Source organism: Salvelinus namaycush, chromosome 3 (assembly GCF_016432855.1).
Source record: "Salvelinus namaycush isolate Seneca chromosome 3, SaNama_1.0, whole genome shotgun sequence".
Lineage (NCBI taxonomy): Eukaryota > Metazoa > Chordata > Actinopteri > Salmoniformes > Salmonidae > Salvelinus > Salvelinus namaycush.
This window is the reverse complement of record NC_052309.1, coordinates 88,428,525-88,444,903: the sequence shown is the minus strand read 5'-3', so window position 1 is coordinate 88,444,903 and position 16,379 is coordinate 88,428,525. Positions and strand designations below refer to the sequence as shown.

At 42.7% G+C, this 16,379-nt stretch overlaps 1 protein-coding gene across 1 annotated transcript; it reads right to left on the bottom strand.

The window, feature by feature from the left end:
- Positions 1-222: 222 nt before the first annotated feature.
- LOC120044102 (NLR family CARD domain-containing protein 3-like) lies at positions 223-16,073 on the bottom strand. The gene is made up of 7 exons (XM_038988691.1): positions 15,803-16,073; positions 13,851-15,645; positions 13,329-13,505; positions 6,743-6,916; positions 6,476-6,649; positions 5,385-5,569; positions 223-281 (listed from the first exon to the last, which is right to left on the bottom strand). Coding segments are annotated over exons 1-7 (2,565 nt in total). The 5' UTR covers positions 15,804-16,073.
- Positions 16,074-16,379: the final 306 nt, after the last annotated feature.

Genomic DNA, 16,379 nt, shown 5'->3' with positions numbered 1-16,379 from the left:
GTCAACAATTTGACAGACAGGAATATTTACAAACATGAAAAAGCAATAACAGCACGATCAATGATGTCTAAATGAGAAGTTTTAACAACAGTGGTGATACATTCTATTCATTACTATTTTACGTCTATCAACTTCAGTTGTGTATAATCATTAATATTTAGATGTAATAATCAACTGTTAACTCATGACTAGAGAGTTCATATCAATTGTTGTTCCAGTGTCTTACTGAACATGACCCTGATTAGAGTTAAACATCATGTTGTGTTTGACACAGGGACCACCTGACACAGGGACACCAAAGAGGAGTCACACCAAACATGAAACCCTGGATAGAGGGGCTCAGTGAATGTGGTGTGGAAAGTGTACAGGTGGGTCAGTGTGTCAGAGGAGGCTCTATAGAAGGACAGAGTGCCGGCTGGCCAGTCCAGATACACTCCTACTCTGTGGGAGCTGGAGGAGAGGACGTCTATGTCAGTGTAATTATCATTGTGCCAGGCAGTGTAACGGTTGTTAAAGCAGCTCAGACTCCAGGACTTGTCATTCAGTCCAAGCACACAGTCCTCATCCCCTCCTTCTCTCCTGCTGATTCCTTTATATGTCACTCCTATATCAGCCCCTATCCCACTCCTCTCTGCCTCCCAGTAACAGAGTCCAGTCAGACCCTCTCTACACAGCACCTGTTCACAGTCCACAAATCTCTCTGGGTGATCAGGATACGGCTGAGCCTCTTCGATACGTGTCACCTTTCTGTTCTCCTCAGACAGAGAGAGCTTTATGTTTACTGTGTTTGGGTCCAGTGTGAGATCACAGGCATCTGATGGAGAAGACCAGGTATATTACAAATCATCTTCATATCACATCAGAATGTTCATGTTTCTAGGTATTAAAGGACCACATCAGAATGTTCATGTTTCTAGGTATTAAAGGACCACATCAGAATGTTCATGTTTCCAGGTATTAAAGGACCACATCAGAATGTTAATGTTTCCAGGTATTAAAGGACCACATAAGAATGTTAATGTTTCCAGGTATTAAAGGACCACATCAGAATGTTTCTAGGTATTAAAGGACCACATCAGAATGTTTCTAGGTATTAAAGGACCACATAAGAATGTTAATGTTTCCAGGTATTAAAGGACCACATCAGAATGTTTCTAGGTATTAAAGGACCACATCAGAATGTTAATGTTTCTAGGTATTAAAGGACCACATCAGAATGTTAATGTTTCTAGGTATTAAAGTACCACATCAGAATGTTAATGTTTCTAGGTATTAAAGGACCACATTAGAATGTTAATGTTTCTAGGTATTAAAGGACCACATCAGAATGTTCATGTTTCCAGGTATTAAAGGACCACATCAGAATGTTTCTAGGTATTAAAGGACCACATCAGAATGTTTCTAGGTATTAAAGGACCACATTAGAATGTTAATGTTTCCAGGTATTAAAGGACCACATCAGAATGTTAATGTTTCTAGGTATTAAAGGACCACATTAGAATGTTAATGTTTCCAGGTATTAAAGGACCACATCAGAATGTTAATGTTTCTAGGTATTCCAGACCACATCAGAATGTTAATGTTTCTAGGTATTAAAGGACCACATCAGAATGTTCATGTTTCTAGGTATTCCAGACCACATCAGAATGTTAATGTTTCTAGGTATTAAAGGACCACATCAGAATGTTAATGTTTCTAGGTATTCCAGGACCACATCAGAATGTTAATGTTTCTAGGTATTAAAGGACCAAACAAAGAGTATTTAACCTGTTTGGGCTGCAGGGGCAGTATTGAGTAGCCGGATAAAAGGTGCCCATTTCAAACGGCCTCGTACTCAATTCTTGCTCGTACAATATGCATATTATTATTACTATTGGATAGAAAACACTCTCTAGTTTCTAAAACCGTTTGAATTATATCTGTGAGTAAAACAGAACTCCTTTTGCAGCAAACTTCCTGACAGGAAGTGGAAAATCTGAAATCGATGCACTGTTCTAGGGCCTGCCTATTAAAGTCCTTGATATTTATTAGTTAAGATGCACTTCATACGTCTTCCACTAGATGTCGACAGGCAGTGAGAGAAGAAATGGAGTGTGTAACTTGATCTGGGGTCGCATAATAGCTTTCGGCATGACGTGTCACCAGTTTCCTGTTTTCTGGAGAGCGCGTGAAGGGACCTGGTATTGCCTTCTGATAAGCTGTCGTTATGGACGACTAATACCTCCGGCTTTGATTTTATTTGATACATGTGACAATATCATCGTAAAGTATGTTTTTTCAATATAGTTTAATCAGATTATTGAAATTTTCTCGGGAGTTTTGCCGTGTTTCGTTCTCTGAGTTTGTTGACGATGGAGAGATTTGCGCCACTTGGCAAGTGTGCTTGCTAAATCGAGAGGGAAAAAGGCCGTTCTAAAACCAAACAACGATTGTTCTGGACAAAGGACCCCTTGTACAACATTCTGATGGAAGATCAGCAAAAGTAGGAACCATTATATGATGTTATTTCATATATCTGTCATACATGTGAACTAGTAGTTTGCGGCCAGGTTTTGGGCACGCTCTCGCCATAACGTAAACTGCATATCGTAATGAAGTTATTTTTAGAATTCTAACACGGCGATTGCATTAAGAACTAGTGTATCTATCATTTCCTATACAACATGTATTTTTTAGTTATGTTTATGAATAGTTATTTGGTCAGAATATGTGAGTGCCAGAAAAATATCCGGACGTTGTGGGAAAAAGATGCTACGTTAGCACAATGTATAACCACTGATTTCAGCTCTAAATATGCTCATTTTCGAACAAAACATAAGTGTATGTATAACCTGATGTTATAGGACTGTCATCTGATGAAGCTTATCAAGGTTAGTCAAAAATTATATATCTTTTGCTGGTTTGTTATGATCGCTAACTTTTGCTGCTGGGGAATGGCTTGTGTTTCTGGCTATTGTGGTAAGCTAATATAATGCTATATTGTGTTTTCGCTGTAAAACACTTAAGAAATCGGAAATATTGGCTGGAATCACAAGATGCCTGTCTTTCATTTGCTGTACACCATGTATTTTTCAGAAATGTTTTATGATGAGTATTTAGGTATTTGACGTTGGTGTCTGTAATTACTCTGGCTGCTTCGGTGCCATTTCTGACGGTAGCTGTGATGGTAGCTGCAATGTAAAACTGATTTATAGCTCAAATATGCACATTTTTCGAACAAAACATAGATTTATTGAATAACATGTTATAAGACTGTCATCTGATGAAGTTGGTTCTTGGTTAGTTAGGTTGGCTTTGTGCATGCTACCTGTGCTGTGAAAAATGTCTGTCCTTTTGTATTTGGTGGTGAGCTAACATAAATATATGTGGTGTTTTCGCTGTAAAACATTAAAAAAATCGGACATGTTGGCTGGATTTACAAGATGTTTATCTTTCATATGCTGTATTGGACTTGTTAATGTGTGAAAGTTAAATATTTCAAAAAAATATATTTTGAATTTCGCGCCCTGCACTTGAAGTGGCTGTTGTCATATTGTGGCCGGCCTCGGGCTTGCAGCCAGAAGAAGTTAAGACTTGCTGAATGATGATACGTTATACTGTATGGTCATATAAAACAGACACACTGCAAAATATAACCACAGAGTGAAGTCCTATTAGGGTAACCACACATGCATACATTACTTATCAATCAAGCTCTGAAAAATTATTTAATAATTTTCTAACCCCTTACTTGAAATAATACTGAGTAATAACAAGCTAATTCTTCACATCAGTCAACACTCACATTTTCTAGGCCAAGGTTTGATTGTGTACACTCCACCAGGTTCAACACTGTAAGGGGAGCAGGAGAACAGGCAGTAAATCTCTCTCTCTCTGCCTCACACACACAGACGGTCAGCATATCACATTGTCCATGTGGTGGTAAGTAAAGTATGTCTGGCTCACAGTACATGTCAAGTATCATACCTAACCTGATAACTATCAATTATCATACCTAACCTGATACCTATCAATTATCATAACCTGATAACTATCAATTATCATAACTAACCTGGTAACAATCAATTATCATAACCTGATAACTATCAATTATCATAACTAACCTGATAACTATCAATTATCCTAACTAACCTGGTAACGATCAATTATCAACCAGGATTGTGATTACAGCTCGCAAGGAATGATTTCACCAAATCATGAAGTAATTGCTCTCTGCCTGTGCCTCCTTGCCCACCTCCGCCTGGGTCTCTGAGAAGCTGTTATAAGGCAGAGTTCAGGCAGGTGACTGAGGGGAGCTGGTGCTTTGATGAGCGTTGGGTCCCATAACCTACAAGTCTCTGTATTGCACTCACTCTAATGGGGGGAGGTTGTCATTCGCTGCTGGGTAGAGCTGCCAGGGATAAAGGCAGGTAGAGGGGGAATTTGGGGGACCAGATCAAATAGTTGGGTTTCAAGAGGTGCTCATCCTCTCCCCTACACCTTCGGAATAGAGCAGGCTGCTTGCTGTAGCATGTTCTTTTGTATCCGACTTAAATAATTAGCCTGAACTAGAGCAAAGCTGTTGCAGACTGTGGGTCTTAAAGTGGGCTGGGTCCTATATGACTGTATCACCATGGTGTGTACTGGGCTAATGGTCCCTGTTAGCAGTGAATTCACATGTTTGCAGAGGATCACTTTTGTGCAACGTGTCACCTTCTAGTGCGTAATGATTCTCATAGTCTATCATTATACCACAGAATTTGTTAATCCACACAGCCTATCATTATACCAGAGCTTATTTATTCCTGATACATACTGATGCTAAGGTTGAATCACATAGCCTACTGATGCTCAGGTTGAATCACATAGCCTACTGATGCTCAGGTTGAATCACATAGCCTACTGATGCTCAGGTTGAATCACATAGCCTACCGATGCTCAGGTTGAATCACATAGCCTACCGATGCTCAGGTTGAATCACATAGCCTACCGATGCTCAGGTTGAATCACATAGCCTACCGATGCTCAGGTTGAATCACATAGCCTACCGATGCTCAGGTTGAATCACATAGCCTACTGATGCTCAGGTTGAATCACATAGCCTACTGATGCTCAGGTTGAATCACAGACTACATACACTTTGTAGGCCACCTCACATCTTATCTACGTTATCCTATGAACTTGAACTTTGTAATAAACTTTGTAATAAAGTACTGTATCTAAATGTTTTTCTCAGGTTGTGGTTTGTGTGTTGGTGTGTTCAGACCTCTGACGCCGGCCCATACTGTTTAATACAAAGATGGTGATAGTACTATGCTACTCTGATCAACAGTACCTGTCTCTCCACTCAGGTGGTCTCAAGCTCTATTACAATATGTCAATTATCAACACAGATTAAAACAAACCCTCTACATACTTGAGTTTCTCCAGTCTCCAGTGTGGATCTTCCAGTCCAGCAGAGAGCAGTCTGACTCCTGAGTCTCCTGGGCGATTGTTACTCAGGTCCAGCTCTTTCAGGTGTGAAGGGTTTGACCTCAAAGCTGAGACCAGAGAAGCACAGCCTTCCTCTTCGACTCCACAGAGCGACAAGCTGCAGAGAGTTAAACATGATTTCAAAATCACACTGCTATTCTTTGAAAATAAAAAGTTTCAGCTAAAAAAAATAAATAAGTATCTTCGGAAAGTATCCAGGCCCCTTGAAGTTTGCCAAAAGGCACCTAAAGGACTCAGACCATGAGAAACAAGATGAAAGCAAGATTGAACTCTTTGGCCTGAATGCCAAGCATCACGTGAAAACCTGCTCCAGAGCGCTCAGGACCTCAGACTGGGGGCGACGGTTCATCTTCCAACAGAACAGCGAACCTAAGCACACAGCCAAGTCAATGCAGGAGGGGCTTCAGGACAAGTCTCTGAACGTCCTTGAGCGGCCCAGCCAGAGCCCGGACTTGAACTCGATCGAACATCTCTGGAGAGACCTGAAAATAGCTGTGCGGCGACGCTCCCCATCCACCCAGAGAATGGGAGAAACTCCCCAAATACAGGTGTGCCAAGCTTGTAGCGTCATACCCAAGAAGACTCGAGGCTGTAATCGCTGCCAAAGGTGCTTCAACAAAGTACTGAGTAAAGGGTCTGAATACTTATGTAAATGTGATATTTCAGTTTTTTATTTTAATACATTTGCAAAAAAAATCTAAACTTGTTTTTGCTTCGTCATTATGGGATATTGTGTGTAGATTGATGAGGGGAAAACACTATTTAATCCATTGTAGATTACGGCTGCAATCTAACAAATTGTGTAAAAAGTTAAGGGGTCTGAATACTTTCCAAATACACTGTAGCTACAGTAAAGTCTACATCTGTATATATATATATACTGTCAGTCAAAGGTCAGATGGTGAGGTGTCAGATTTACATTGAATTGTGTATTTCAGTCCTTAAAAAACATGTGGATCTGGTGAACAGTTACCACTTGTTGACCAACTACAGGAATACTGACCTCAGAGTCTCCAGTTTACAGTGGGGATACCCCAGTACAACAGAGAGGAGCTTCACTCCTGAATCCTTCAGGTCATTGTTACTCAGATCCAGCTCTCTCAGGTGTGAGGGGTTTGAGCTGAGAACTGAAGCCAACACTTCACAAGATGCTTCTATGAGTTTACAGCCAGTGAGTCTATGAACACAGAGTAAGCATTTAAATATAAAACCATTATATGTGGATCTAATTAAAGGTTATCACTTGTTGACCAAATACAGGAATACTGACCTCAGAGTCTCCAGTTTAGAGTGGGGATTCCCCAGTCCAGCAGAGAGGAGCTTCACTCCTGAATCCTTCAGGTCATTGTTACTCAGATCCAGCTCTCTCAGGTGTGAGGGGTTTGAGCTGAGAGCTGAGGCCAAAACTTCACAGGACGTGTCTGTGAGTTCACAGTCAGTGAGTCTGTCAACACAGAGGAAATACAACCTGTCTCTCATTGTATTATAACGGTACGTTTAGCTTTCATTCCTTACACATTTACCAGTGCACGTCTAATGTTTACAACGTGAATACATGGCTAGATTTTGCAACTGTATTTGATCAGTTTGTATTATCATTTGTTCAAAAGTTTTCAGCTGATAGACAATCTAGTCCGCCAACGAAACCGTTTTTCTTACAAAGATCATCTCGGAACACCAGAACCAGGGTTGAATATTTCCCCTGTATTTTACAAATGTTCCATACCGAAAATATAGACATTCTCTCCCAGCTAACCAAGACTTTCCCGACAAAACCGTAAGTGTCATTCTAAAGCATATAAAGTGTATAGATATGTCTGGATTTAAGTAGAGCTTTGATCGCCATTAAAATTCTAACCTGATGCAGCCTAAGCCTGATTAACACTAGAGCCGCCAAGACGGTTAATCTTACCATTTTAAATGTCATTTCAATCAAAACACTGAACCACCTGTCCCGGACTTTTCTTAAATATGTGTATTTTACACTCTAGCAGTACGTTCAGACAAATATCAAAGACAAAAGCATTCTGAGCATTTCATCCTCAAAGTACCCTGACAGTAAAAACAACCCTATGGGTTAATAGCCGGGTCTCGAGGAGTACCAATAACCACCAGTCTAATAAATCCATTTAACTACAAAAGCCTCATTGGACCCCCCTTCGTGCCAATGTCATTTGGTTGTGTTTATGAAGGTGTTAGGTAACATTAGAAAACCAACTTTTTCATTAGCTTATGTTACAATTCCATATTTATGAGCAGGGAGACTGGAATCATAGATGTAGATATACACTACCGTTCAAAAGTTGTGGGTCACTTAGAAATGTTCTTGTTTTTGAAAGAAAAGCACATTTCTTGTCCATTAAAATAATATTGAATTGATCAGAAATATAGTGTAGACGTTGTCAATATTGTAAATGACTATTGTAGCCGTAAACGGCAGATTTCTTATGGAATATCTACATAGGCGTACAGAGGCCCATTATCAGCAACCATCACTCCTGTGTTCCAATGGCACATTGTGTTAGCTAATCCAAGTTTATAATTTTAAAAGGCTAATTGATCATTAGAAAACCCTTTTGCAATTATGTTAGCACAGCTGAAAACTGTTGTGCTCATTAAAGAAGCAATACAACTGGCCTTCTTAGACTAGTTGAGTATCTGGAGCATCAGCATTTGTGGGTTCAATTACAGGCTCAAAATGGCCAGAAACAAATACCTTTCTTCTGAAACTCGTCAGTCTATTCTTGTTCTGAGAAATTAATGCTATTCCATTCGAGAAATTGCCAAGAAACTGAAGATTTCGTACAATGCTGTGTACTACTCCCTTCAAGGAACAGTGCAAACTGGCTCTAACCAGAATAGAAAGAGGAGTGGGAGGCCCCGGTGCACAACTGAGCAAGAGGACAAGTACATTAGAGTGTCTAGTTTGAGAAACAGATGTACCACAAGTCCTCAAGTGGCAGCTTCAATAAATAGTACCCACAAAACATCAGTCGCAACGTCAACAGTGAAGAGGCGACTCCGGGATGCTAGCCAAAAAATTTGCTGTCTTTCAAAAACAAGTACGTTTCTAAGATGACCCCAAACTTTTGAACAGTAGTAATATATATATAAATAAACTGGGTGGTTCCAGCCCTGAATGCTGATTGGCTGACCGCTGTGGTATATCAGACTGTATACCACGGGTATTACAAAACATTCATTTTTACTGCTCTAATTACGTTGGTAACCAGCTTATAATAGCAACGCTACACATGTTATGTTTGTGTGTGTTGGAGTGTGAGTGTGTCTGAGAGTGTACAAAGAGACAGTGTAAAAATAAATACAAGGGTCAACTCAGTCTGTGTATCCATTTGTTAGCTATTTAGTAGTCTCATAGCTTGGGGATAGAAGCTGTTAAGGAGCTTGTTGGTGTCAGACTTGATGTACCGATAAGACTTGTCATGCGGAAACAGAGAGAACAGTCCATGGCTTGGGTGGCTGGAGTCTTTCCAGGCCTTCCTTTCACACCGCCTGATATAGAGGTCCTGGATGGCAGAGAGCTCGGCCCCAGTGATGTACTGGGCTGTCCGTACCACCCTCTGTAGCGCCATGTGATTGAGGGCTGCCATAACAGGCAGTGATGCAGCCAGTCAAGATGCTCTCAATGGTGCAGCTGTTTAACGTTTTGAGGATTTGAAGGCCCGCAGTGGATTAGGTGAAAAGCTTCAAGTTACTCAGCGTACATATCACTGACAATCTGAACTGGTCCACCCGCAGAGACGATGTGGTGAAGAACACATAACAGTGCCTCTTCAACCGCACTTGACTAAAATACAGTACATTTATATTAAATGGGTAAAACAGTATGTAAACATAACTAAAGTGACAAGTGTTCCATTATTAAAGTGACGAGTGTTCCATATCTATGTACATATGGCAGCACCCTCCAAGGTGCATGGATGAGTAACTGGGTGGTACCCGGCTAGTGACTGACTAAGTTCTGGTTAGGGTACTGGGTGGATGTCAGCTAGTGATGGCTATTTAACAGTCTGATGGCCTTCAGATAGAGAGACTGAAAAACAGCTTCTGTGCTGGCTTTGATGAACCTGTACTGACCTCGCCTTCTGGATGATATCGGAGTGAACAGGCCGTGGCTGAGGTCCTTGATGATCTTCTTTGCCTTCCTGTGACACCGGGTGCTGTAGATGTCCTGGAGGGCAGGCAGTTGGCTCCTGGTGATGCTTTGGGCAGACCACATCACCCTCTGGAGAGCCCTGCGGTTATTGCAGTTGGTGTACCAGGCGGTGATACAGCCCGACAGGATGCTCTCAATGGTGCATCTGTAAAAGTTTGTGAGGGTCTTAGGGGCCAAGTCAAATTTCTTCAGCCTCCTGAGGTTGAAGAGGCACTGTTGCGCGTTCTTCACCACACCGTCGATGTGGATGGGGGCGTGCTCCCTCTGCTGTCTCCTGAAGTCCACGAACAGCTCCTTAATTTCTTGACGTTGAGGGAGAGGTTATTTTCCTGTCACCACTCCGCCAAGGCCCTCACCTCCTCCCTGTAGGCTGTCTCGTCATTGTTGGTAATCAGGCCTACCACTGTTGTGTCGTCTGCAAACTTGATTGAGTTGAATGGCCATGCAGTCAAGGGTGAACAGGGAGTACACGAGGGGGCTGAGCATGCACCCTTGTGGGGCCCCTGTATTGAGCATCAGCGTAGTGGAGGTTTTGTTGCCAACCTTCACCACCTGGGTTCGGCCCGTCAGGAAGTCCAGGACCCAGTTGCACAGGGCGGGGTTCAGACTCAGGGCCCAAGATTAATGAGGCTGGGCTATAGTCAATGAACAGCTTTCTTACATAGGTATTCTTCTTGTCCAGATGGGAAAGGGCAGTGTGCAGTGCAATGGCGATTGCATCGTCTGTGGATCTATTGGGGCGGTAAGCAAATTGAAGTGGGTCTATGGTGTCAGGTAAGGTAAAGGTGATATGATCCTTAACTAGCCTCTCAAAGAACTTCATGGTGAGAGAAGTGAGTGCTATGGGGCAATAGTCATTTAGTTCAGTTACCTTCACTTTCTTGGGTACAGGAACAAAGGTGGACATCTTGAAGCAAGTGGGGACAGTAGACTGGGATAGGGAGAGGGTAAACATGTCCGTAAACAGTCGAGCCAGCTGGTCTGTGCATGCTCTGAAGACGCGACTAGGGATGCCGTCTGGGTCGTCACCCTTGCGAGGGTTAACACGCTTAAAATGTCTTACTCACGTTGGCCAAAGAGAACGAGAGCTCACAGTCCTTGGGAGCGGCCCGTGTTGGCGGCACTGTGTTATCCTCAAAGTGGGAAAAGAAGGTGTTTAGTTTGTCTCGGAGCAAGACGTTGGTGTCCGTGACGTGGCTGGTTTTCCCTTTATAAATCAGTGATTGTCTGGAGATCCTGCCATATACGTCTTGAGTGTGAGCCGTTGAATTGCGACACCACTTTCTCTCTGTACTGATGTTTTGCCTGTTTGATTGCCTTATGGAGGGCCTAATTGGGCTGTTTGCATTCAATCATATTCCCAGTCACCTTGCAGTGGTTAAACGCAGTGGTTCGTGCTTTCAGTTTTGCGCGAATACTGCCATCTGTCCCTGGGTTTTGGTTTGGATAGGTTTTAATCGTCACAGTGGGAACAACATCCCCTATACATTTCCTGATTAACTCAGTCACCGAGTCAGTGTATACGCCAATGTTATTCTCAGAGCCAATCCAGAAAATGTCCCAGTCCACGTGATCAAAACATTCTTGAAGCATGGATTCCGATTGATCAAACCAGCGTTGAATAGACCTTAGCACGGGTACTTCCTGTTTGAGTTTCTGACTATAGAAAATGGAGTCGTGATCTGATTTCCCGAAGGGAGGGTGGGGGAGGGCCTTGTAGCCATCCCTGAAGGGAGAGTAACAATGGTTGAAATTTTTATAAGCGCGAGTACTGCTGGCGATGTGTTGATAAAACTTCTGAAGTGTTTTCCAAAGATTTGCTTTATTAAAGTCCCCAGCTACAATAAATGCAGCCTCAGGATATGTGGTTTCCAGTTAGCACAATATCCAGCGTAGTTCCTTGATAGCCGTCGTGGTATCAGCTTGAGGGGGAATATACACGGCTGTGACGATAACCAAAGAAAATTATCTCGTGAAGTAATGGGGTCGGCATTTGATTGTGAGGTATTCTAGGTCGGGTGAACAAAATTACTTGAGTTCCTGTACGTTATCACAATCAAACCATGAGTAGTTAATCATGAAACATACACCTCCTCCTTTCTTCTTTTCACCGGAGAGTTCTTTATTTCTATCTGCACGATATACTGAGAACCCAGCTGGCTGTATGGACGTTGACAGTATATCTGGAGAGAGCCACGATTCTGTGAAACAGAGTATGTTACAGTCCCTGATGTATCTCTGGAAGGAGATTCTCACCCTGAGCTCGTCTTCTTTATTGTCCAGGGACTGAACATTACCGATTAATATACTTGGACGCCGTGGATGGCGTGCACACCTCCTGAGTCGGACTAAAAGTCTACTCCGAATACTTCTTCTCCACAGGCGGCGTCTTGGAGCAGCCTCTGGGATAAGTTCAATAGCCTTGGAAGGTACGAACAAAGGATACATTTCAGGAAAGTCGTATTCCTGGTTGAAATGTTGGTGAGTAACCACCTCTATGATATCCAAAAGTTATTTCCGTCTGTATGTGATGATGCAAAAGAACGTTCTGGGCTAATAATACACAACAAAGTTGCTTAGGAGCCAGAAGCAAGGCGGCCATCTTTGAGACCAGGGAGTACAGGAGCGGGGCTAAGCCCTGTGGGGCCCCCGTGTTAGGGTTGGCGTGGTTGAGGTGATGTGACCTACCATCACTACCTAGGTCGGCCAGTCAGGAAGTCCAGGATCCAGTTGCAGAGGGAGGTGTGCGGTCCCAGGGTTCTTAGCTTGGTGACAGCTTGTGGCTTGGAGTATAGGCGCCAAGCGTGCTTGTGAATAGTGAAAATCAACACAAAACCAATAATGGCATAATGAATGTGTCAATATGACAGCCGTCAAAAATCGTATATTATTGTCAGTTATTGGACACATCATTTGTGGCCTCGCTCGTGCTTACAGAATTGTGTGTGTCTTTAAGCAACAGTTGGATCTCATTTAGCTGTTATCCCTTGTCCTAACAGTCACCACAAATCTTTGTCACTTTCACTTGATTGCAACACTTCAAACAAGACGCTTCCAGCAGGGAACGCTGAACTCGGGAATCTCAGAATTCCGACTTCGGTGCGTTCAAGACAACTGGTAACTCGGGGGACAAAAAAAAACTCGCTCCGACAGGGGAAAAGCTATTTGAACGGTCTTTCAACTCAGAATTCCATGTCGGAAACTCCTAGAACTTTCTAGAGCTCTGACTTTCCGACCTGAACATCACTGACGTCATGATTTGACCTTGTTTTTTTTTGAGACCTCAGTTGTCTTGAAAGCACCAACACATGAGTATTTACAGAGCCTTTCTGCAGCACTCCACAACTGGGCCCAGTCTCCAACGTCCCTCCACTGATTTGGATTTAAAGCTGATAACAGGAGCAGTCAAGGCCGGGGTAAAACATTTATCCATGGACACAATTAATTAGAGCGAGCTACACAACTTCAGGGTAGAAGTAAAATAAAGGATGAAATAATATGAGCAGAGATCTGGCACCTGCAATGTCACCAAACCATAAACTAAACAGGTATCCCAGCAACCTTTGCTGATTAAACCCAAAGCCACAGCAACTGCAATCAAAATAGAAGTCACTAAATTAAGGTCCATTATGATATTAGAAACACATGGATTTTACTGATCAAGTAAAGGAACACTGACCTCAGAGTCTCCAGTTTACATTGTGGATTCCCCAGTCCAGCAGAGAGCAGTTTCACTCCTGAATCCGTCAGGCCATAACATTCATTCAGATCCAGCTCTACCAGATGTGAGGAGTTTGAGCTGAGAACTGAAGCCAACACTTCACATAACGTGTCTGAGAAGTGACAGTCAGTGAGTCTGTCAACACAGAGTAAATACCATGACAGACAAGTCATTATAATGTTACGCTTAGCTTGTTACGCTTAGCTTCCCTGCTAACACTGTTATCCCTGCACAACTAATATGTAGGCCTTGCATACATGCCTCAATTATACTTTTTCTGATCAGTTGGTGTTATAAGTTGTTGAAGAGTTTTCAGCTGATAGAAAGTTTAGTCAGCTAATTAAAATAATGTTGTTCCTACATACGGTGAAGTTTAAACTAAGAAATTGTCACAATAGTACTTACAAATTACATCAGCAAATGAAAATACTGTTATAACTACAATTTATTATGGTATGCGATATTTACATTAATACTTACAGAGCTTTCCTGCAGTGCCTCACAGCTGGGAGCAGTCTCCTACGACCCTCCTCTGACGTCTTGTATTCCTTCAGGTCAAACACATCCAGAACCACCTCTGATATCTGCAACATGTAGGCCAGCGCTGAACAGTGAGCAAGTGTGAGGATTTTAGATGTGTTCTCTGACCTCCAGTATGCTTGGATTTCCTCCTGTACTGAATGGTCTTTCATCTCTATCAGGCAGTGGAAGAGATTGATCCACCTCTCAGGGGAGATGTTCTTCTGCATCACCTTAAGGGATCGGATCGTTTTCTGGACGCTCTCTGGACTGCTTTCTGTCTGTGTCACCAGACCTCGTAGGAGTTTCTGATTGGACTCCAGTGACATGCCATGAAGGAAGCGGACAAAAAGGTCCAGGTGTCCATTCTTACTCTTCAAGGCTTTATCCACAGCACTCTTCAGCAGGTCATCCAAGGTTAGCTCTTCAGACGCAGCTCTAGACTTTCTCTTGAGGAAGGGCTTCAGTGCATCCATTTTCTTGGTTGTGTAACAATGGTATATGTAGACAGCTGAGAGAAACTCCTGAATGCTCAGATGAACAAAGCAGTACACCACTCTCTGAAAGAACACAGACTCTTCTTTAAAGATTTGTTTGCACAATCCTGAGGACACTGAGGCTTCTTTGACATCAATGCCACACTCTTTCAGGTCTTCTTCATAGAACATGAGATTACCCTTCTCCAGATTTTTAAACGCCAGCTTCCCCAGCTTCAGAAGAATTTCCTTATCTGACTCCACAAGCTCCTCTTGATCCATCTCATCTCTTCCATGATACTTCTGGTTCTTCAGGCTGGTCTGAATGAGCAGGAAGTGTATGGACATCTCAGTCAGAGTCGTGGGCATCTCTCTGCTCTTGTCTGTAATCAACATGTGTTCAAGGACGGTTGCAGAAATCCAACAGAACACTGGAATGTGGCACATAATGTAGAGGCTCCGTGATGTTTTTATGTGTGAGATGATTCTGCTGGCCAGGTCCTCATCACTGAATCTCTTCCTGAAGTACTCCTCCTTCTGTGAGTCATTGAACCCTAGTACCTCTGTCACCTGGTCAACACACTCAGGGGGGATCTGATTGGTTGCTGCTGGTCGGGAGGTTATCCAAAGGAGAGCAGAGGGAAGCAGATTCCCCTTGATGAGGTTTGTAAGCAGGACATCGACAGATGATGTCTGTGTGACATCAGACACCTTTTTGTTGCGCTGGAAATCCAATGAAAGTCCGCTTTGATCCAAACCATCCAAGATGAACATAGCTTTACAAGCAGTGAGTTTCTTTGCATTGCCTATGTCTAGTTCTGTGTGGAAATAATTTAGAAGTCCAAGAAGAGTGTACTGTCGATCTTTAATCAAGTTCAGCTCCCGGAAAGGAAGAACAAACATGATATCCACATCTTGGTTTGCCTTCCCTTCAGCCCAGTCTAGGATGAACTTCTGCACAGAGACAGTTTTCCCGATGCCAGCGATGCCCTTCGTCAGCACGGTTCTGATGCTTCTCTCTTGGCCAGGTAAGGGTTTAAAGATGTCATTGCAGTGGATTGCTGTGTCATGTGAGGTTGGTGTCCTGGATGCTGTCTCTAGCTGCCACACCTCATGTTCATTGTTAAACCCTTCAAGCTTTCCCTCTGTGATGTAAAGCTCTGTGTAAATCCTGTTGAGGGGACTTTGATTCCCTGCTTTTTCAATGCCTATTACACATTCATACCTCCTTTTCAGACTGTCTTTGTGGTTTACTATAGCTCTCTGCAGGTTGTCGTCCACTACAAAGGAAAAGTAAAAAATTATGTGAATCAGAAACATTCGTTGACAGGATGAAAAGTGGGCCTTCCACAACTACAGTAATTTATATTACCTCATATTATTGTAGTTAACTACTGTAAATCATATTGAGGTATTGACTTGTGCAAGTTGTCTTACTATTTTCAGAGCCTCTTGCATCATTGGGTTCACTCAGGTGCTGTAGTACAGGACGTGTTCTGGAGCTCTTTCTACTCTGAGGACAGTCATAGTCTCCTGAAGGAGCAGGTTTCTCCCAGTATCTGGTGATGCACTGTCTGCAGAACCGGTGTCCACAGGTGATAGAGACTGGATCCCTCAGCACCTGGTGACACACTGCACACCTGGACTGATCCTCTGGCAGAGAGCTGAAAGAACATTATTAAAACATAAAGACATTGTGATCCTTCACTGCTATTTCTACTACAGAGATAAAGGAGAGAGAGACTTGTAGATGTTAATACTGATCCTCTAACAGAGTAGACCATCCACTACAGAGATAAAGGAGAGAGAGATACTGATCCTCTAACAGAGTAGACCATCCACTACAGAGATAAAGGAGAGAGAGACTTGTAGATGTTAATACTGATCCTCTAATAGAGTAGACCATCCACCAATGTTCCCTCTAATGTTTGGCACACTAAGCAAATTCCTGGTCTTGGGAGCAGAAACTTGAACGAGACAATTCTGTGCAACTTCCGGCGCATACTTACAGTGA